The following is a 22,891-nucleotide window of genomic DNA, read 5'->3' on the forward strand; positions in this document are numbered from 1 at the left end:
TCAAAGCTTGAAACTTGATGTGAGGATTCTCTGAGGCATATGAGAGACCATGGGATCTACTTGAGGTATCAGAAACTGATTATACTTTGAGAAAATCAAAACCCTAGTTTGAGGCATTCGTTTAGGAGATGGGTAGTTTTGAGCAATTGGAGATCTTTGAGCATTTGAAAGTCAGATGGACTGAAATATGATGGGCAAATTTTGGGGTATGACAGGTGGGCCCAAACAAAATTATTTTTTTTTCAAAAAAAACGCACAGCGCGCGACGCGCGCAGAACTGGCGTGACGCGCCCTCATCTCTGCCGGGAAGGGGTATTTGAAGTCACCTAGCGCGCGACGCGCGCATATGGGTGCGGCGCACGCTACACCAGAAACAGCAGAAAAACTGCATTTGTTCAACACATCCAAAAATACCGGTAGATCATTTCTGGCTCGACGACAACTCAAAAATCCCACCTGCAAAAAGAACACAAATACAAGTGAATATATACAACTTGGGGTGCCTCCCAAGAGCGCTTTGTTTAACGTCGGTCAGCTCGATGGTCAAAGGCAATCAAGGATCACCAAACGATAAAACACTTGTTTCACGATTAAAATTGCTTCCTCGATAAACCTTCAACCTCTGACCGTTAACAACCCACTCTTGCTTAGATTTTTGGTCCTCTATCACAATAGCCCCATGGCTTCTAACTTCTTTGACCAAAAACGGTCCTGACCATTTCGACTTCAACTTTCCCGGAAAAAGTCTTAACCGGGAATTGAAGAGTAACACTAATTGTCCTACCTTAAAGTCCTTCATTCTAATCTTACTATCATGATAGAATTTGGTCTTTTCTTTGTAGATTGAATTAGACTTGTAGGCATGCAATCTCATCTCTTCCAACTCATGAAGTTGGATTTTTCTTTGGTCACCACACAACTTATGGTCAAAATTTAAAAGTTTCAAGGCCCAATATGCCTTATGTTCTAATTCTATGGGAAGGTGACAACTTTTACCATACACCATTTGGAATGGCGTAAGACCGATCGGTGCTTTAAAAGCAGTCCGATACGCCCACAAGGTTTCACCCAGTTTCATCGACCAATCCTTCCTAGAGCTAGACACAGTTTTTTCAAGAATTCTCTTTATCTCTCTATTGGTCCTCTCAACTTGCCCATTAGTTTGTGGATGATATGGAGTAGCCACCTTGTGCTTTACTCCATATTGCTCCAACACTTTCTCAAGCGGGGCATTACAGAAATGAGATCCGCCATCACTAATTAACACTCTTGGCGTGCCAAACCGCGAAAATATATTTTTCTTCAAAAATTTGATCACGGTCTTACCATCCGCTTTGGGTGAAGCAATCGCTTCAACCCACTTAGACACGTAATCCACAGCTACCAAGATGTATTCGTTTGACATTGAGGAAGGGAATGGTCCAACAAAGTCAATGCCCCAACAATCAAATACTTCTACCTTTAAAACACTTTGGAGGGGCATTTCCTCTCTTTTACCTATTCCACCAGTTCTTTGACAACTGTCGCATGAGGCAACATGGTGGTAAGCATCTTTGAACAAAGTAGGCCACCAAAATCCCGATTGAAGGACTTTTGTGGCCGTACGCAAACCATTAAAATGACCACCATACGGCGAATTGTGGCAATGCCACAAAATGCTTTTTGTTTCCTCATCGGCGACACATCTTCTCAAAAGATTGTCACTATTCAACTTAAACAAGTGAGGCTCATCCCAGACATAAAAATTAGCATCGTTTAAAAAAAAATTCTTTGATTCCAAGTTAGATCCTCCGGTATCCAGCCGGATGCTTTGTGGTTAGCCATATCCGCGAACCAGGGTCTAACCTCTTGTACCATGTATAGTTTTTCATCCGGGAATTCTTCCCTCACTTCTTTTTCATTGTTAGTCACCTCGGTATTCACTAACCGAGACAAATGATCCGCAATAAAATTTTCTGTACCTTTCTTATCTCTCACTTCAAGATCAAATTCTTGAAGCAAAAGAATCCACCGAATAAGCCTCTGTTTTGAATCAGGCTTGGTGAGAAGATATTTGATTGCGGCATGATCAGTATAACACACCACTTTAGAACTAATAAGGTAAGAATGAAACTTTTCCAATGCAAATACAATTGCGAGCAACTCTTTTTCAGTAGTGGCATAGTTAACCTGTGCCTCATTTAAAACTTTGCTCGCATGATGTATAGCATGGAAATTTTTGTTCTTCCTTTGGCCTAAGACCGCACCAACCGCATAGTCACTAGCATCTCACATGAGTTCAAACTCAAGCGACCAATCAGGAGCGACAATTATGGGTGTGGTGGTCAATTTTTCTTTGAGTTCTAGGAAAGCTGTTAAACATGATTCATCAAAAATAAATTCCATACCTTTGTTGAGCAAATTGCTCAAAGGCTTGGCTACTTTAGAGAAATCCTTGATGAATCTTCTATAGAACCCAGCATGTCCCAAGAAGCTCCTTATGCCTTTCACATTCACCGGAGGGGGAAGCTTTTCAATAACTTCGATTTTTGCTGGATCGACCTCAAGCCCTTTTGAAGATACCTTGTGGCCCAGAACTATCCCATCCGTTACCATGAAAGTGCACTTCTCCCAGTTGAGAACCAAATTTGTTTCAATACACTGCTCCATCACCTCATCAAGGTTTTTCAAGCACAAGTCAAAAGACGACCCGTACACAGAAAAGTCATCCATGAATACCTCAATGCTTTTCTCGATCAAATCTGAGAAGATAGCTTGCATGCACCTTTGAAACGTTGCAGGAGCATTACATAGCCCAAATGGCATTCTTCGGTAAGCAAAAACGCCAAAGGGACATGTAAAAGCAGTTTTCTCGTGGTCCGCCGGACTCACTAATATTTGATTGTATCTTGAATAACCATCCAAGAAACAATAAAAATTTCTTCTGGCTAACCTCTCTAACATTTGATCCATAAAAGGTAATGGAAAATGGTCTTTTCTTGTTGCTTGGTTCAACCTCCGATAATCAATACACATACGCCACCCGGTCACCGTTCTCGAAGGAATCAACTCGTTCTTTTCATTTCTCACATCCGTCAATCCACCCTTCTTAGGAACTACATGCACCAGACTCACCCATTCGCTATCGAAGATGGGATAAATCATCCCCGCCTCTAATTACTTCACAACCTCTTTTCTAACAACTTCTTTCATGGTTGGATTCAATCGCCTTTGAGGTTGTGCTACGGGCCGAAAATCATCTTCTAACATAATCTTATGCATACAATAGGCCGGACTAATACCCTTCAAGTCGGATAAAACCCATCCTATTGCTTCTTGATTCTTTATCAATACTTCCTTCAATCGATGCTCTTCCTTGCTAGACAAACCACTATTAATGATAACTGGTCTAGTAGAATTGTCACCGAGAAACACGTATTTCAAGTGAGACGGTAACACATTCAACTCCACCTTTTGCTCTTCAACTTTAGGCTCATCTATCAATTTTTCAATTTGAGTTTAAAATGGATTCATCTCATCACAAGCCTCTAGATTTCTCAAGCAATCTTCAATTTCTTTCTCTTGATCTTTGGTGAGCACTTCGAGAGCTTCCATTAAAGTTTTCTCAAGAGGATTCGACAAGTGCATTTGATTCTCCACTTTCATTATAGCTTTTTTTGTAGCATCGATTCTAAAGCAATCGTCATCATCATTCGGATGCTTGATGGATTTCAAATAGGTCAAGACATAATTCTTCATCTTGGTACCTTAATTTCATTAAGCCATCATCAATATCTATCATCATTCGGGCCGTCTTCATAAAAGGCCTTCCTAAGATCAAGGGTATATCAGGATTTTCTTCCATGTCTATGACGACAAAATCAACAGGAAACCAAAATTTGTCAACCTTGACAAGCAAGTCTTCCGCAACTCCATGAGGATGAGCTGTGGACTTATCTGCTAATGATAGTGTCATTCTAGTCGGCTTCAAGTCATTAATTCCTAACCTTCTCACCATAGACAATGGGATCAAATTAATGCTAGAACCGGTATCCACCAAACCTTTGCCTATGTGAACATTTCCAATAGACACCGGCAAGGTTACCCGTCCAGGATCATTTGATTTAATCGGTGTAGTACGTTGAATTAACGCATTACAACAAGAGCTCACCGTTACTACCTTCGGATCCAAGAATCTTCTCTTCTTAGTGATGATGTCTTTGATAAATTTAGAGTACATCGGCATTTGCTCTAATGCCTCGGAAAAAGGAACATTGATTTGCAACTTGCTAAATATGTCCAAGAACCGAGCATAGTGCTTTGCATCTTCTTTCTTTGACGGACCGGGAGGGTAAGGTAGTTTCTTCACATGAATTGAGTTTTCTTTCATCTTCCCCTTTTCACTCACACTCAATTTTTTCTCTCTTTTTCTACTACTTTCTCAAGAGTTTCTTTTTCCACTAATTCTTTCTCTTTCTCATTTTCAACTAAATCACCCTCAACATTTTTTTCTACTTCAATCTCCCTATCTTTTTCAACTTCTACAATTTCTTCCTCTACTATTTCTCCTACACCCATATCAATATTTCTACCGCTACGAGTTAGAATTGACTTACAATGCTCACGAGGATTTTCTTGTGTAGTAGCCGAAAAAGGACCTTGGTTTTGATCGACAAGTTGCTTTGACAATTGCCCGACTTGAGTTTCAAGGTTCTTTATGGCGGCATCCGTACTCTTTTGGCTTGCAATTTGCAATTGCATGAATTGGCTAAGAGTGTCCTCTATTGAAAGCTTTGTTTGTTGAGGTTGTTGAAGTTGTTGGTTGTAACCACCTTGATAAGGACTCTGACGATTTGATGGACCCGCATCCGGCCTCCATCCTTGTTGATAACCTTGATTACATCTTTGTTGGTAACCTTGGTTATTGTTGTAAGGTTGTTGTTGTCTCCCACCATAACCTTGATTAGGATTTGACACATAATTCACCCCTTCACCCGGTGGAGGACAAAAACCAGTTTGATGGTCACCCCTACACAATTCACAACACATCACCTGTTGATTTTTAGAAGGGATCCCATTTATCTCTTTGATTTGTTGAGGGAGTTTTGACATTTGTTAAGTGAGCAATTCTACTTGTTGTGTTAATAACTTGTTTTGAGCAAGTATTACATCACTAGTATTCAATTCAAGAACTCCCGGATTACTTTGCGATGCACTACGGTTGTGTTGCCCTTGATGATCATTCAAAGCCATCCTATCAATGATAGCAATCGCTTCTGCAGCAGTTTTTGACATAAACGAACCACCCGCGGTAGCATCTAAAAGAGTTTTTGGTTAAGGTTGGAGTCCATTTCTAAAGATATGGATTTGAGACAATTCATCAAACCCATGTCCTTTGCATTTTCTAACCATGGACTTGAACCTCTCCCATGCTTCATTGAGAGATTCATTCGGACCTTGAGAGAACACCGCAATAGAAGTTTTCGCTTCCATGAACCTATTGTGAGGGAAGAACCGATCCAGAAATTTCTCTTCTAACTCGTTCCAATTTGTCATGACATTATTTGGTTGATCAAGGTACCATTCCTTAGCTTTTCCAATTAAGGAATGAGGAAAGAGTCTCCTGAACACCTGTTCTTCTTCGGCTTCCGGAGCACCAATTGTTCCGGCGATCTCGTAGAACTTTGTTAGATGAGTAAACGGATCCTCGTGATCTGCCCCTGTGAATGGATTTTGGTATAATAATTGAAGTAACCCCATTTTCATTTCGGAGTTTCTTCCATTGGCTTGATCACGAGCAAATTGTGCATTGAGACTGTAACACCTGTATATTTTAATTTTTAATTTAAATGGAAATTTAATTAATAATTAGAATTATTGGTGACTTGTAGGATTTAATTGGAAAAGGATGGTTTATGGTGTTGGGCCATGTGTGATGTTAAGGAATGAGGGGGTGTTATGTTAGTAAAGGTCTTATTCCAATTAAAGTTTATTTTATAAAATAATAAGAATTGGGAATAAGGGAAAGAACGTGAAAAGCAGAGCAGAAGAGATGAGGGATTGGAAAGCTAGCACGTGAAGAGGAGCAATGGAGGGAGAGACCAATCAAGAACTCTTTGGCTAAGGTAAGGGGGGACTCTCCGGTTATCATCTATTATCGTGTTCTTAGATAATAATATTGATTGGGGATGTTGTTGAGTTAATTGGATTATATGTTAGGTTTAGGGAGGTTATGAATTGATGAAAATTGCATGTATCATTGATTGATTATGTGTTGTTTTGATGTGTGATGATGAATAATGATGCAATTGATGATTAACTGTCTGTATATGATGTTTAGAGTCAGTTTTGGACTCAGATTGGGTGAGATCGCAGGATCTGACGCAGACCTGAAAGTCTGTGAAATCGTCAGTTCGCGCCGCGTCCTCGTGTTGGCGCCGCGAAGGCGTACTTGTTTTCTCACATCGCGCCGCGTGCATAGGTTGGCGCCGCGAACGTGTTTGTGTACTTCAGGTCGCGCCGCGAACTTTGGTTGCGCCGCGAACTTTGGTTGCGCCGCGTGCTGTAGCGTTAGTTATTTTCTTGGAAAAGTTAAATGATGTGTAACTTTCGAACCGTAGGTCCGTTTTTAGTGCCGTTTCGAGCACGATAAATCTTACGAGATAGTCTACATGTTTAAATGATGGAATGAGGTGTGAATCCAATTATTTTTAAATATGATTTTATTTCTTGGTGAATGATGTATTGTACATGTATGTGATGAGATGTGTTAAATACATGTTACGTTGAAATATTAATCATGTGACGATTTGTTTAATTGGAGGATATATTGTTGACATATATGATGAAATGTAACAATATAAGATGTTGTTTTGAGAAACATTATGATGTGATGAATTGTTGAGAATTGTATGATGTTGATTGATTTGTTTTGGAATGATGTGGATACATGTGTGTTCTTCTTATTGATGACGATGATTGATGTGGACTCATGTATGTTCTTTAATGATGATGATGATGATTGATTGTGATTGAATGATGTTAATATATATGAACATACTTGATAATGATGATGATGTTGATGATGATGATGATGATGATGGTATAAGTATGTTGTATATGTTGCATTCATTCATGTTCATTGATGATACTGTATCCATAAGGGTGTGTTGGATCAGTGAAGGGCATGATTCCCATTGTGTGGAATCTGTGCTGGCAGGGCCGTATCTTGATGATGTTGGATCGGTCATGGGTTATTCCCATTTGATGAGGTTAATCGTGTGCCCATATGGGGTGTGAGCGATTGAAGGGCAGTATCGTAGAGAGAAGTCCTGTGAATATGATTCACGAATTTTGGTACCACATGCATAGTGTCAGTTCATACATATGCATACTTTTATAACATGATTGGAAGTATTCCAGTGTTATAAATATTGATGACGTGTTGGTTACGTGTTTTGTTGAATTAATGTTTAGTATGATTGTCTGTTTGAAAGATGTGTTCTGTTGGCCTTGTGTAAATGATGGATGTTCCTGATAATCTGAATATGATGCAATTGGGTGAATGATATAACTATGATCTGTTGTTATTTAAGATGCAATAACATTTGTTAACTGTGATGAGACTCACCCTTACTGTTGACATTTTCAGATTGAGGATAGCTGCTTTCGACTTGGTGAGGATTAGCTCATAAGTCAGTTTAGTTGTTGTGTCGGTGTCATGCTCTGATAGATGTAACACTGGGGACGTGATGTTTTGAGTTTCGATTATAACTCTATTGTTTATTTTATTTGAAGTCTGATACATTAACGATGTAATGTTGACTTAATGATTTGATTCCGCTGTGTAAACATGATTTTTATCTAATGAGTTATAATTTCAGATGTTTCAGTGAATGCATGACATATGCCGAACGTGTGTTTTCTTTTATTTTTGAATTGTGACACCCTTTGCATGTTTACTCTGATTTAATTTTGTTAATTGCCGCGGGGTATTATAGGGGTGTTACAGAGACGAGGGCTATTAACACAAGGCCCTCGCGCTGGAACATTAGGATCCGCAGTCGTTTCTTCCTCAACCAAGTTTTAAACCGGAGTTGAAGAAGAAGATGCCTCTTGTTGTTGTCTTCTTTCCCTAGATAGTAGTCTCCTCTTACGAGTTTTGCTATTCTCTCTACGCGCAGTCCTTTCAATCTCAGGATAAAAAAGGAGTTGATCTGCAGGTACACGTCCTCGCATAAACTGTAATCTGAAAAACTAACCAAGCAAATTAACAAACACAAGGAATATAAATTTAGAAACGAGAGATTAATTATAAGACTCAATACAAAACAAACTATTGCAATGCTTGCAATATCTAAACAATAATCCCCGGCAACGGCGCCATTTTGTTGAAAGAGTATTGTGGTGTACTTTTCGTTTATATCGTATCTACAGGGATTATTGAGATATCACCGCCGTTCTATAGCCTATTTTGTCTTGAATTAATATTACTTTAGTTTTGAGTTTGCAAAAGATCATTCAACAATTTTAGTAGCAAAAAGTAAATTGATGAAAGTTCTAAGTTAAAGAAAATGTATCAAGATTCGATTTCATTGACCTAAATTTGTATGTCTCCTTATAAATATATGTATATGAACTCGTTAACGATCAATATAATTACGTATCGACGTCTATACCGTCCGTGTTCGCAACGATATAGCTAGATTTACCGTAATGTTTAACCGACGATTTCTCCACCGTTTAAACAATACAAATAACGTTTTAAAACCGATACTAAGTAAACATCAAACGCTAAATCCATGTCTGCAACTTATAGTTTGATAGATGATAAAGTGGGGTCTAGATACAAACATTGATGTCTCAAACACTTATACTAAAGAAAAGCTTTAATAAACAAACTAAACCATCTATATTGATCATCACTTGTTCATACATAATATATTCACAAGAAATACATACAAAAAGCTAGGAAGATTACATCTTATCTTGATACAAAAGAGATTTAGCTATCCATGAGAATGGTAGCTTGCTCAAGAAGGAAAGGATGAAGAACAATAAGCATCTACGGCGATTAATCGACGATCAAAGCTTCGATTCTTCAATTCTCAGTTTGCTACAGTAGATTTGGGTTCCTTGAGCTCTAAAGATGATCAAGAAGAAGGAAAATATCTGAATTTCTCTTTATATAGGAGTTCTGAAATCTGTCCAGGGCGCGTCGCGCCCTCCAGCGCGTTACGCACCAGTACACTTAAAAGATAAACCGCCCAGACGCGCGACGCGCGCAACTCTCTGCCTCCAGCTTCACAAAATATCTTGGCCAGGGCGCGACGTGCCCATATCACCGCGCGACGCGCGCATACTTCTGCCCAACAGTCTTCAATCAGGGCCAAAACAAGCTCCAAACTTCCCAAAATTGGCTAAAACCTACAAAATCATAACTAAAACACATATTAACATAAAATGAAAGCTTAAAATTATAAACTATAAATAATTATCTAAAACTTCAGAGAATTAAAAGCATACTCGATAAAATCGGTCGAAAGGTGCCACTAATTAAACTAAATATTAACACAATTTGGCACCTAACAACTCTCCCCAACTTAAACTCTTGTCTGTCCTCAAACAAAACAATGATAAATTACCGGGAACACAAAATCTCACAAATGAAACAACCAGGCAGAAACAAGAACAATTGAGTGGTTCAAATTCCAAAAGTACACAAAGATCAATCCTTACCAATTTCCATCAAAGTACCATGATAACAATGCTAATCCTATATACAAATTCTATGTCAGAAATTACACAAGCAAAAGAAGTTCAAGAATGAATCACACCTACGCACTTCTCTACTGAGAGAAAAAAAATGGAGGATCCTAACACTCACCAGACAATGACGCTAACATACAGAATTAATTATGAACTCATCTAAGCATAAGATAAATAAAAAATGTATAAGCATGAATCATTAAGGACTTTCAGGTTGTAGTTTGGCTTGGTTACAAAGAAGTGTCATATCTCACGACCATTGAAACGAAAGTGTCAAAACCTAAGAGAGCATTCAAATTCAATTCAATTATCACAACCTAAACAACCAAGTTCACCACATAATTCTTTACTTGCTCAAGGGTTACAAATTTTTTTTTTCTTTTTTCTTTTTCTCTTTTTTTTCTTCTATATATATATATATATATTTTTTTTTTCTTTTTCTCTTTTCTTTACTATATACATAAATATATATATACCCCTTGAGCAATATCTTTTGATTTATCCCCACCAATGTACACCTTTATGTCATTCTCCCCAACTTGTATATTACCAAGACATCAATAAGAATGCTCCCTATTCTAAGGCAAAAAGGAATCAATCCTTACCATATCTAATGGCAACAGTTCAAGGTAAAAAGAAAGTCTTCAAGATACTATCAAAAATCGGTATAGAGATTTATATACACATAAGCTTAACCGATAAGAATCTTGGCAAACGACTCAAATTGGTTAGCAAATACTCACACACTCACTGGGTAGGTTACATTTGATAGGAAGTTTTTCTCATAGTGCGGAACAAAACGCCTTGATCACTTTCATGCTTAACACAATTTAATAACAATGCAAGATTAATCATAAGAAAAACGAGTTAAAACGCACATTGCTGGTATCCAGCACAATTATTATATATCTACACAGTGGAAAGTCTCCTCACAACTACAGCTAGACTAAAGTGATTCACAATTGAACTAATTTTATCAACAGAAATTAATGACAACTAATTTGTACAATTAAAAGCATCAGAATCAAAGGTACTTGATAAATAAAACGATAAAGGATGTACCTTGCACGTACAGTTTTCAACTTATATCATCACTGTAATACGGTGAACTGACTTTTTATCGAAATGTCGCGGTAAGCAAGAGTCGCCACCGACTTTTATTTTATCCAATATAGGAAAGGCTAAAAGAACAGGAAAGACCTTTGAAAGATTTTGAGTTCGGCGGATAAGTTATACAAAGGGAAGGTGTAAGGCACCCTTTGCATCCATGGTTATCCATGGGCTCTTAATTGCTTTAGCTCACTTTGTTTGTTTAAAATGTTAGAAGTGCGTTTGGAAAAGATTTTGAAGAAGAACTTTAGCTTGTAAATAAGCATAGTCTTTTTGAATTTGATTTTGAAAAGAGATTATGAAAAAGAATTTGAATTTAGAGCAAGCAATTAGTAGCAACTACCCTAAGTTAGAAAAATTGTTCTTTTAGTCTTTCGGGCGAAAGGGTCTATCCATACCATGAGAGGGCAGGAAGTCTTTCAATTGGATGTTGAAGGGTCATCGAGTTATCGTTCGCCATAAGACTGTCCCTTGCCATAAAGAGGGCAGGTAGTCTAAGGGAAGGATAGAATAGTCATTAATCTTTTTAGGCATCATGCGAGGATACCTTAGCAATTTGGGACAATCATCTTTTACCGAGGCAGCTTCGAGGGACTAGATGATTTTTAATCTCTGTAGGCAACCTTGCTTTAGGTATCCTCGGAATCGAGGGACTTGACTATTTAGTAAATTTAGAGGCAACAGGCAACAGTAATAAGACAACAACAAGGCAACAAGAGGGATTACCCTAAAGGTGCGTGTGTGGCACAATCAAGTGGTTAATTCAGATATTTATCTTATAATTAGTTATCCTAATTCTGTTAAAGGCTTGCACTCCCTAAGATTACTAACCATGCAGTTTAAAATGAGCAGAAATTAAATTCCTACGCTATTATAATAAACACCTGCGGGGATGAGGGAAACTAACAAACGAAAATAAGAAGGATCAATAATTAGTTTTAAACATTGAATGCCTTGATCTCCCTCGAACCTTCGATTGACCCTGAAAATTAAAATGAAAATAATAGAGGCGAGTGTAGGCGGAATTCTTTAACACTTGAAAATAAACCCTAATTCACATTCTATAAGGTAAAAACAAATAATATTTAAAATAATTATTAAATAGGGACTTAGCTTTTTTATTGCCATGGCTCGTAATCGGAGAATCTTGATGCAATCCTGAAAAGTAGGCGCGAAGAAGAGAAGTGTTAGTGCATTTAAAGATCGACCGTAATTGGTGAAAGCAAACCAAATAAAATAGTTAAAAATAAAAACAAGAGGTTTTTTGAAAAGATCCAGGGCAAACCCTGATTTTTAAGGGATGGGGTTTTAAGAGAAAAGACACTAAGTTGATGGATGACATCTACCTAACAGTGATTAGTGGTCATGATAAAAATGGCTAAAAACAAAATCAGGGTTTAAATCCATGGTATATATATAAAAAAAATCGAAAGTTCGATTAAATAAATTAAAGGGTTATAAAAATATAATTGTATAAATATAAATAAAAAGTTTAAATAAAATATTTTTCTTTGAAAATAATAAAGAAAATAAATAAAGAGGAATTATGTAATAAAAATAAATAAATAAAAAGTTAGAGAAACTCAGCTCTGATCTTGTGTGATAGGCTGATGAAGGAGCATGGTGTGCCTTCGCGTTCTAGGGCGTTGGATCCATCTTGATGAAGATCTGATGGTGAAAGCATGAGGGCGCATTATAGGCTTGCGTTGGTGGTATGCACTGGATCTTGGAAATAATTGTATCAAAAAATCAAAGTAGAGGCGCGCAAGAACTGGGGATCGAACCCGGGTACCCCCACTCAACCATTCATAGCCTTTCACCAACTAAGCTGTGTATTTGTTCTATTAATTAATTCACTTCAAATTAATATATAAAAAACGTAAAGTAAGTGGACAAACTCAAACTCAGTCAACGTGGGCCCCGAGAGCGTTGTGCAGCGTGCAATCATGCTTGGAGAGAGAATCGACAATCATTGACCAACCAATGGAGCAATGCCACGCATGGTCAACCGGTCCAGGGACTATTCATCATCACTCTCCTTGTGACCTGCGGATTTTGCTGCGTTTTTAGCTTCCTTTTTACCTGTGGATTAGCTGCATCTCGTAGAAAAAAAATCTGTAAACATGGAACTCAACGAGACAATGTTAGGCAATCAATATAAGGACCCAGAACCACGTAAAATCATGTCCTGAATCGGAATATAAGGTCGTTTTGGATTGAATCGTTCATGATCATTGAAAACGCAAAGCTTTTTCCTTTATGCCCTAAGAATGGTGTCTTGCGTCTCAGCCCCTGAAGCTTCACAAAAACGATTCAAACTTCTTCTAACTAACACCAGGAACTCAAATACGTCATTAGCTTAGATTAAAACAGGATAAAAAGGAAATAATTAGAACATGAATGTTTATGAACATGGTACACGTGATGTATGCGTTCCAAATATTATGAAGCTTATATATTGGTTTAGCATTACCCTTTAATACCACTGAAACAGATTGAGACAGTTGGTTTGTCTTGAAACCTCCTGGAATTTGTGTTTGCGAATCGCCCTCAAACTTGAGTATCTCCACCACTTTTGAACCCTACTCTTCTTTTGCCAATCCTTATGTCCCCTTCTTTGTGTACTAAATGATTGAATATATAGATGGTGAGATTAGGTTAACAAAAAAAAATCAAACTTTTGATTTTTAAAGAATATTTGATTTGATTTTGCATCCAATCTTAGCCAATCCTCCTTTCATGATATCTCCTTCACGTTTTATTTGGCTTAGTAAATCAAAAATAAATCTCACAATATTTGATAATTAAATCATAATTTTATTTGATTTAATTTTGAATAAAAATGAATAAATTCAAAATTAAAAGAATAAAATCATAGGATATTGTATGAGATTTATTTGTGGACCCCCAAGGTGATTTTTAGATTGATCAAGAAATTAAAAAAAATTCTCACTATCATCTATCATTTAATTTATGATTATATTTAATTTTATTTGAATATAAGTGATTTAATTCAGATAAAAATAAAATAAAATCAAGAAATAAAGGATAATTGGTTAATGGGCCTCTTGTAAGCTTATGATCACGTGGAGAATCCAAATTTATGGGCCCAATACTCAAAAATATGAATTTCATCCATTAGGGCTTCATGTCTTTTTCTCAATTTTCCCAACTTCTGTCAATCATAACTCCTTCAATATATATCATATGGAGATGATATAGGACTTTTTGGAAATCCCAAGATGTCCTCTAAAGGATGCTTTTGGTTTCATCTCAATTGAGTTTACCATGTTCAAGCTATGAACTTTGAGAAAAAATGACTTTTTGCGATCCTTTAGAAGGACCTGCAATGTTTTTGCTTATATCTCTCAAATGAAGCATTTTTAGCCATGGCATGTGAGAGGCAAAGTTGTAGAGAATTCAATTTCCTTCAAAATGAGCTTTGAATGGAAAATTTCTGATGTTCCATGTGGGAGTTATGGCTGGTCAAAGTTCAGTTGACTTTTCCTATGAAACCCTAATTTAGAAACTCTTGAATTTGTTGATTTCTGATATTTTCTTGATGAATCATGATCAAACCTTGATCAAACGATGAATCTAACATTAAAATGTTAGTGTTGACCAAAAATCATAAGTTTTGACTGTGATTTGACCATAGTTTGACTTTTAGGTCAACCAGTCGTTTATTGATCGTTTGGGCCATTAAGTGAGTAATCTTTCGAATCAGGGCTTGTAACTTGGCATGAGGGTACTTAGAATCATATGAGAGATCATGAAATCCACTTGAGGTGTCAGAAGTTCAAGTTCCTTGATTAAATCAGAAACCCTAATTTAGAGGCTGTTGTTTAGGAGAGAGACTGCATGCTTTCTTCTTGTATGTCTTTGAAAGTCAGATGGACTGAAATATGAATAAATATGTTGGGAAAATTTTGGGGTATGACAGTTGCCCCTGTTCAATCTTCTTATACCTGAGATGTAGAATGGCATGTGTGCCTGTTGGAACCTGAAGGTAGAAGAGGATTGAACACTAGATTACCCAAGAAATTTGCCCTTGCTGAGATAGGGACTTTTGCCAGAGACGGGCTTAAAGATGTCGTCCAAGTGTTGGAAAAGATGCATAAGACGGGCTTAAAGATGCCATCTGATCTGTATAAATACGAAAGTCAGGATAAGTTGTACGTTAGACTATATCCGAGCTTGAAGTATTTGAAAGGCGCTTTTCGGAGATGGGCTTGAAGATGCCATCAGATGTTTGAAGAGTTGTTTGTCTAAAGCAGATGCTTTTCAGACTGGATCATATGCATTGATTGTATTTGAAGGAGATTCATTAAAATGAAGTAATGTCTTACAGAAGACTACTTGGAGAGGTTGATGAATAGATAGATCATTGACTGAGGTAAAAGAGATTAGGCTTTAAACGAAGCTTGGGAAAAAGTATCTTGTAGAAGATTAACTGAGAAAACTCCTTGAAAGGGTAGTAGATGTCTTAGAACATGTTGGATAAATATTTAAAGGAAGATTACCTAAATAGGTTGAGATATATCTTAAACAAGATTAACCTAGAAAGGTATGATACGTCCTAAAAAGGTATGATATGTCTTAAACAAGACTGACCTAGAAGGACTCCTAGAAAGGATATGATACGTCTTTAACAAGACTACCTAGAAAGGCTCCTAGAAAGGATGAAACATCTTAGAAAAGATTACCTAGACAGATTCCTAGAGAGGATATGAATCATCTTAGAAAAGAATACCTAGAAAGGCTATGAATCATCTTAGAAAAGGTTCCTAGAAAGGAGATTACCTAGAAAGGTTCCTAGAAAGGAGGATAGATGTCTTAGAAAAGACTACCTAGAAAGGTTCCTGGAAAGGATGATAAATGTCTTAGAGAAGACTACCTGGAAAGGTTCCTAGAAAGGATATGAACCATCTTAGAAAAGATTACCTAGAAAGGTTCCTAGAAAGGATGGGAAGTTCTTTGATTACTTCTGAATTATCTTTGAAGAAAGACCCGTAATGAAGTGTCAGAATTGTATTTGTCTTGAATGAGTATTGAGATTGAATCATTGATACAATTGTATTGCACCGCACTTGGATGATAATATTCTTTCGACTTTGAAATGACCTGAAAAGGAGAGATTAGTTTTATGCAATGTCATGATGCATGTATTGAGGTTCTCGGAATAAACGAGAGTACGGTATGTTATGCGTGTATTCATGAATGATGTAGGGATGGACTATATAGCCGGAGCGTATTGATAGCAGGTGCTGGTTGAGAAAATAAATCTCTGTGTGTTGTTGGAGATGATGACAAGAGAATTCCTGTCTTTTATTCAATGATATTCAGCTGGGGGTTTTTGATCTTCGCTTGGGGATGAGATTGACTTGAGTGATATGATCCTGATGTATCCCGGGGGCAAGAGAAATGAGCATACTACACGACCAGATTTCTGAGCGGCAACTTTGATAGCGACCAGATTCCTGAAAATGAGCATATAAATTTTATTCTTAAAAATAAACAATACTACATTTAAACAACTTTTATAAACTCTTACTAAATAAAAAGTGTTATATTTATAATCCCATTTTTATAAAAGTATCCTAAAATGTTGCATACATTTCTTTAGACTATTAGAAAAAAAATTCTACATTGAATTACCATTCAGCAAAAGTAAATATTTGAGTAAAAAAGAGAAAATATTTAAGTCAAATAAAAAAAACCTAATGACGGGGAGGGGGAGGGGGACAAAGAAACAGAGAAGACTAAACCCCAAACCGAAAACGACGTCGCACGCAGTAATCATCGAACCTGTTTTCGAACAAGAAAGGTTTTAATCCAACACTCTCATTAATGTTGTTGGTTCCTTCGATACAAACGAAGAAAATCTATTTGTCCTTTTTCGTTCCTCTTCATATTTGTCTCCGCCGTTTTTATCTCTCATTTCTCCAATCCTTCAATTCCACCTTCTTCTTATCAACCTCTCTCTCACTCACACTTTTCTCATTCTCTTCAACAATCTTCATCTCTCTCTGTCTGAAACAATGTCTCAGGTTGCGGTCACTCGATCCATTCAAACCTCTCTCTTACGCCCCACCTCAGGATCTACACACGACAGGTGTCAAATCTTGTTGAAGCCCGCAACTTTTTCATCCAAAGTCTTCCCTCCACAAGGTAACAAATCCTCCAAGCTTAGTATCAGAAACTGTCACATCAATGCAATAAAATCCGTATCAGCTGAAGTTGTCCCTGTCTCACCTGATGATGATTTAAAGGTTTGTTTTTTTGTTACATCTTATTGTAAATTTGCTTCTGTTTCTTGTTTCCTAAGAAAAAAAATGATGGGTAGTAGTAACTAGTGAGAAGATTTTTTTTTTTTTTTGGGAAGTACTAGTACTCATAATCATATACCAGAAATGGAAGTACACGATTGAGAAAACTGTTGTAACCTATTTTGTTTTGAGGTGAATAGATTGAGGAGGAGTTGCAGAAGTTGCCTGGTATGCCGCAACCTAGTGATGCTTCTGGTGGAATGTGGACTAAGCCAATAGTTAGAAGAAAGACTAAGATTGTTTGTACTATTGGTCCTTCTACTAATACAAAGGAGATGATTTGGAAGCTGGCCGAGGCTGGGATGAACGTTGCTCGTATGAATATGTCGCATGGAGATCATGCTTCGCATAAGAAAGTTATTGATTTGGTAAAAGAGTATAATGCACAATCAAAAGATAATGTAATTGCAATCATGCTTGACACCAAGGTAAGTCTTTGTTTGAAGGAAGATGTTGATATTTTCGTGATCAGTGTTTTGATTTTGTGTGAGCTGATGATTCATTTTTATCTATTTTTCAGGGTCCAGAGGTCAGGAGTGGGGATTTACCACAACCAATTTTGTTAAAATCTGGACAGGAGTTTACTTTTACTATCCAGAGTGGTGTTGGAACTGCAGATCGTGTTAGTGTGAACTATGATGATTTTGTCAATGATGTTGAAGCAGGGGACACGCTTCTAGTTGATGGTATGGCTGCTAATTGAGTCAACTAAAGTATTTAAATTACTAACAATCTCGTGTCATGCTAAATGGTTGATGAATTGGTAAACGAGAGAGTAATATATTTTTGTATGACTTTCTTTATCATGTTAAAATGGTTGATTGTATGGAATCTTTTGTTAATTTCTGACTCTTGATGTATGATGTAGGTGGTATGATGTCTTTCTTGGTTAAGTCGAAGACAGCGGATTCTGTGAAATGTGAAGTTATTGATGGAGGAGAACTTGGGTCAAGGCGACATTTGAATGTTAGAGGAAAGAGTGCAACACTACCTTCCATTACTGGTTAGACTTTTGGATTAAAATTCCTATTTTTGATACTAATTTCTTATTATTGTCTCGTGCTTTTTCCTCACTTGTGTATGCGGGAATTGGTTTGATTGGAGGGTTAAGGTTATGTTGGTTTCTCAGAAGTTTCCTATTGATTTGCTGCAGAGAAGGATTGGGATGACATCAAATTTGGAGTCGATAATGAAGTTGATTTCTACGCCGTTTCTTTTGTTAAAGATGCCGAAGTAGTTCATGAACTGAAGAATTATTTGAAAAGTAATTATTCAAGATATAGTTTACTTTCCAATTATACAGCAGATTAAGTTTCCCGATTATTTAGAAATATGATAAATTCCCTTTTTCACTAATGCAGGTTGTGGTGCTGATATACATGTAATTGTAAAAATTGAAAGTGCAGACTCTATACCAAACTTGCATTCAATTATTACCGCGTCTGATGGGGTGATAACCTAATCCTGCATAATTTCATTAAGATTGTTGCCTAATTGAGTTTTTTGAGTTTGACTGTGGGTGCTGACCTGTCTTCTTTTGCCATCCTGTTTAGGCTATGGTTGCAAGAGGAGATCTTGGTGCAGAACTCCCTATTGAGGAGGTTCCGCTTTTGCAGGTAAAGTTGTTTTTAAGCAAATTTGAGATTAATTAATGGTAACTATAATCATTTAGTGTATCTTCCATAACTGGACATTCGTTTGTGCATATCTTAACATAAATAATGTTTGCTAATATAGGAAGAGATAATTAGGATATGCCGTAGCATGGGAAAGGCTGTTATTGTGGCAACAAATATGCTCGAAAGCATGATTGTTCACCCGACACCAACCAGAGCAGAGGTATCTGATATTGCAATTGCTGTTCGAGAAGGTTCCGATGGAATAATGCTTTCTGGAGAAACTGCTCACGGAAAGTAAGTAAATAACTCCACGTCTCAAAGTGCCCGATTGCCTTGACATGCCAATATTTCTCCAATTTGAGTTTTTAGAAAGGAATAGAAGTATCAATGTTGAATAGTTGTTTCCCGAAATACCACAACTGGATTATCGTTGCAGTAGCATCTCACTGACTTAGACGAGGAATATGAATCAAGAGTGTTTACTGAAAGTGACAATAATTGAATAATATAAGATTTGTTATATTTCAGGTTTCCAATAAAAGCTGCGAAAGTAATGCATACAGTAGCATTACGGACAGAAGCCTCTTTATCATGTGGGCAAAACCCACCTAATATTGGCCTAGTATTCAAGGTTTAAACCTCAAGCTCAATGTGCCTTTTTTGTTATGCTGATTTTTTCAAATATTTCCTCATTTTACTGTTGGCCAATGAATGAATAAAATATAATTGTTGACACTGAATGGTTTATTCGTTTTGGTTGTGTAGAACCACATGAGCGAGATGTTTGCATACCATGCAACCATGATGTCTAATACTCTTGGAACGTCGACTGTTGTCTTCACTAGATCAGGCTTCATGGCTATTCTATTGAGCCATTATCGACCTTCTGGCACCATATTTGCTTTTACTGATGAGTAAGTTATTTTCCCCCTTTATTTTACGTCGTTTATCTCCACTTATTATAATTTATAACTATGACGACTTTGTGGTGTACCTAATATTTATGGCCATGCAGGAAAAGAGTACAACAAAGGCTGGCTTTGTATCAAGGAGTCTGTCCCGTTTACATGCAATTCTCTGAGGATTCTGAAGAGACATTCACAAAAGCCTTGGACTTGTTACAGGTAATTTTTGGAAGATATCTTTGGTGTTTGAGTTGTTACCTACATAGTACTTCTACTCATATTATTTGCCGATACAATTTACATTCAAACATTCAACCATGTATCGGTTTATTCGTGCATGCAATACTTAACCATCAGCCTTTACGCACTTATGAACTTCTTGCTGCTGGTATACACAAATGCTTAATGTTGCAAATACTTATTAAAACACCAACTGCTCAAACAAATTTATTGCATTTTAATTTAAGTTTCTTCATGATCTCACGAATTGTTTCTGTATGCAGAAGAATGGATTGGTTAAAGAAGGAGAAGAAGTAGCCCTTGTACAAAGTGGAAGGCAACCCATTTGGAGGTTCCACTCGACTCACAATATCCAGGTCCGAACTGTAGGCAGCACGAATTAAGCCAAATGCGAATTAAGTTTCAGCCTCCGAGGCCTATATATACTTTTATAAGTTCACGTTCTCTTTTTGGTGTGATAGTGATACGAATATATTTTTATGCTTCATAGGTTTCATCTTTTCTTCATTTTTTGTTTTTACTGTAAACTCTTTTATGGTTCAATATTTAGAATGTTGTCAGATGTTAGTTCATTTCATTGAAAGTTTTGATAGGAAATCAAACTGTTTTATTTTTCTTGCTTTTGTATTGTTACTATTGCACCTTGAATTGGTATTATCATGTGATCTTCTAAAGACTTTTGTACTCAGTTTATGTCATATTATGATTTTCTAAAGACTACTGGTTCAGAATTCATAAGAGAGCACCGAGCTTGCGTCAAGTACATACCTGTTGGCATTCTCGAAACTCCAGAATAATAACAATAACTATTAACCATACACTCATTTACCGTCATACTTTCTTTCAAACTTCTTGATTACATGAAGAGTCAAAAAAGAAAAAAGAAATCTTTTAAAGTCACACAAGAGTGCAAGATCCATGCAGACACACAAATATTACAAATAATAATTAACATTACTTCTTACTAGTTTCTTTAGAAAAAAAACACTTCTTATTAGTTGCCAAAGTGTAATTTTATTGCTTTTCTTTATTGTAACTATGAAATCTTCACACACTATCTATAATGGATGCGCTGTAACCAGTCCTCTCATCAAAGTATCTTGACCAAAGCATAACACCTCCGTACTTTGATGTATCCTGAATCACTTGTAGTATTTCGGAAGTCAAAACACCGGCCGGGATAAAACCGTTTCCAGCTGCGCCCTTAGCGGCAGGCAACCCCAAAAATACCTCTCCATATTGAATAGCAGTTGTCCATTGTTTCCATGATTTCTCAAGGTTATATTTTCTACCATTAAAATATTCACATGCAGGGTTATTATAGAACTGCACCCAAACAAAGTCAAAAAGTCCTGTTGCAAGGGCCCTACCTAATAATCTATCAGGAAATGGACATTGAGGAGCAGCACTTAGGTACACTCCATGATAATCCTTGAGAAACTGTGCAAGATATTGCCAATTTTGTGCAGAGCCAAGTTCAATATCAAAGTCTATGCCATCCAACACAGCATCACCAAATGGTCTTGAAAATGACGTGCCACCCAAGAAAGTGTTCCATAAATATCTTGAGAAGTCACTAGCATCCTCTCTTGAAGCCAAAGAGTATCTTCCGATCCCACCGCCGATAGAAAGCAACACGGTGATACCTCTGCTTTGGCAATACTTGATGTGGTCACCTATTCTGGTGCATGAGTTGGTTGAAGGGTTGCAGTGACCTGCGAGATTCAGTTTCGGAATTCGGTCATTGCCGAATCTTTCGAGGAAGGCGATGTTTACGTGGGTGTATCTCCTAGTGGCACATGCTTCATATAATGTGCCCTCGTCAATGTGTTGGCCCCAGTAGATGGCTATGCCACCTGCATGGGAGGTTCTGAGAAGAGTGAGGAAGAGAAGGAAAAGTGACAAGGTATGAAATTTTCTTGCCATCTCTCTGAGGGTGTGAGATTGTTGTGACTTGTGAATTAATACTACTTGCACCTGTCCTATTTGTAATGTGAATGGCAGGTAATTCACGTTAAATATTTTAATAAACTTTTATATAATTTTTATATTTTAATAATGGTGTAAAGTAATGATAAATTAATATTCATTCATGGCGTACATCTCTATTGGACACCCCTTAGGGATGGTGGTTGATGGCAGCAAGTTTCGTCACACCTTTGAAAAACAATTTTAAATAATAAATACAATAAATTTATATATTAAATATTTTTTTTTTTTCAAATTGATGCATGTACATTAAAAAAACTACTCATTCTTATGTGATTGAGAGTATCAATATATTACTTTTAAAATGACTCAGGATAATATGTTTTGGGTCTGTATACGAGTTTATGTCTGCCTTCACCTTCGGTGACAAAAGACATATGAACCAATCTTTATGATTTTAGGGCTCATATTATTCTACCGTATCGTGGATGCTATTGAGTAACTTCAATGATTTTTTAATGTGCTTCGAACAACTAGGAGGCAACTTTTTTCAACCTAGGGTTGATAAGTTTGTTGACATGAGAATGAGATGTTTCTTGCTTCACTTATTGTCCTTCAAAATAATCTTCTTAATGAATATGAGGATGTTTCTTGCTTCACTTCTTGTCCTTCAAAATAATCTTCTTAAAGAATATGAAGATGCTCTATTTCAAGAAGAAATCCTATGTACCAAAGTCTAAAGAGAAGTAGGTTAGATTGGATAATTGAACACCACTTTCTTTCACATACAATATGTCATCCAACGTAATTGAAATAAAATTCACACTATCACTTAGCCGTATAGTGAATGGTGCACAAATAATGACACTTTACGCATTGAGGCTTTGAGGTATTTTAAGATTTAGTTTTCTACCAAGGATCGTCTCGTTGATCCTTTTGTAGCCTTCAAAACTTCCTATTGACCAGAAGAATAATCTCTTGACCACAATTACAAAGCAAGAAGTCTACCATG

General features: G+C 36.9%; 2 protein-coding genes across 2 annotated transcripts; one reads left to right on the forward strand and one right to left on the reverse strand.

The window, feature by feature from the left end:
• Positions 1-16,622: 16,622 nt before the first annotated feature.
• On the forward strand, positions 16,623-20,638 carry LOC131643605 (plastidial pyruvate kinase 2-like). Its single transcript, XM_058913866.1, has 12 exons — positions 16,623-17,129; positions 17,327-17,614; positions 17,707-17,872; positions 18,055-18,189; positions 18,340-18,450; positions 18,548-18,636; positions 18,740-18,802; positions 18,924-19,099; positions 19,334-19,436; positions 19,571-19,719; positions 19,821-19,929; positions 20,214-20,638. Exons 1-12 carry the CDS (start codon positions 16,899-16,901, stop codon positions 20,331-20,333), a joined length of 1,740 nt encoding a protein of 579 aa, XP_058769849.1. The 5' UTR covers positions 16,623-16,898; the 3' UTR covers positions 20,334-20,638.
• A 136-nt stretch (positions 20,639-20,774) lies between these two features.
• Positions 20,775-21,922, reverse strand: LOC131643607 (hevamine-A-like). The gene has a single exon (XM_058913867.1). The coding sequence runs from the start codon at positions 21,874-21,876 to the stop codon at positions 20,998-21,000; it is 879 nt and encodes a 292-aa protein (XP_058769850.1). The 5' UTR covers positions 21,877-21,922; the 3' UTR covers positions 20,775-20,997.
• Between the last annotated feature and the right edge of the window lie 969 nt (positions 21,923-22,891).

The sequence above is a fragment of the Vicia villosa genome, linkage group LG1 (genome assembly GCF_029867415.1).
Source record: "Vicia villosa cultivar HV-30 ecotype Madison, WI linkage group LG1, Vvil1.0, whole genome shotgun sequence".
Classification (NCBI taxonomy): Eukaryota; Viridiplantae; Streptophyta; class Magnoliopsida; order Fabales; family Fabaceae; genus Vicia; species Vicia villosa.

Coding starts and splice junctions, on each gene's coding strand:
- LOC131643605 (XM_058913866.1), top strand. CDS start 16,899: ATGTCTCAGGTTGCGGTCACTCGATCCATTCAAACCTCTCTCTTACGC. Junction 17,615..17,706: donor CAATCATGCTTGACACCAAG/GTAAGTCTTTGT, acceptor TCTATTTTTCAG/GGTCCAGAGGTCAGGAGTGG. Junction 19,100..19,333: donor GGAGAAACTGCTCACGGAAA/GTAAGTAAATAA, acceptor GTTATATTTCAG/GTTTCCAATAAAAGCTGCGA.
- LOC131643607 (XM_058913867.1), bottom strand. CDS start 21,876: ATGGCAAGAAAATTTCATACCTTGTCACTTTTCCTTCTCTTCCTCACT.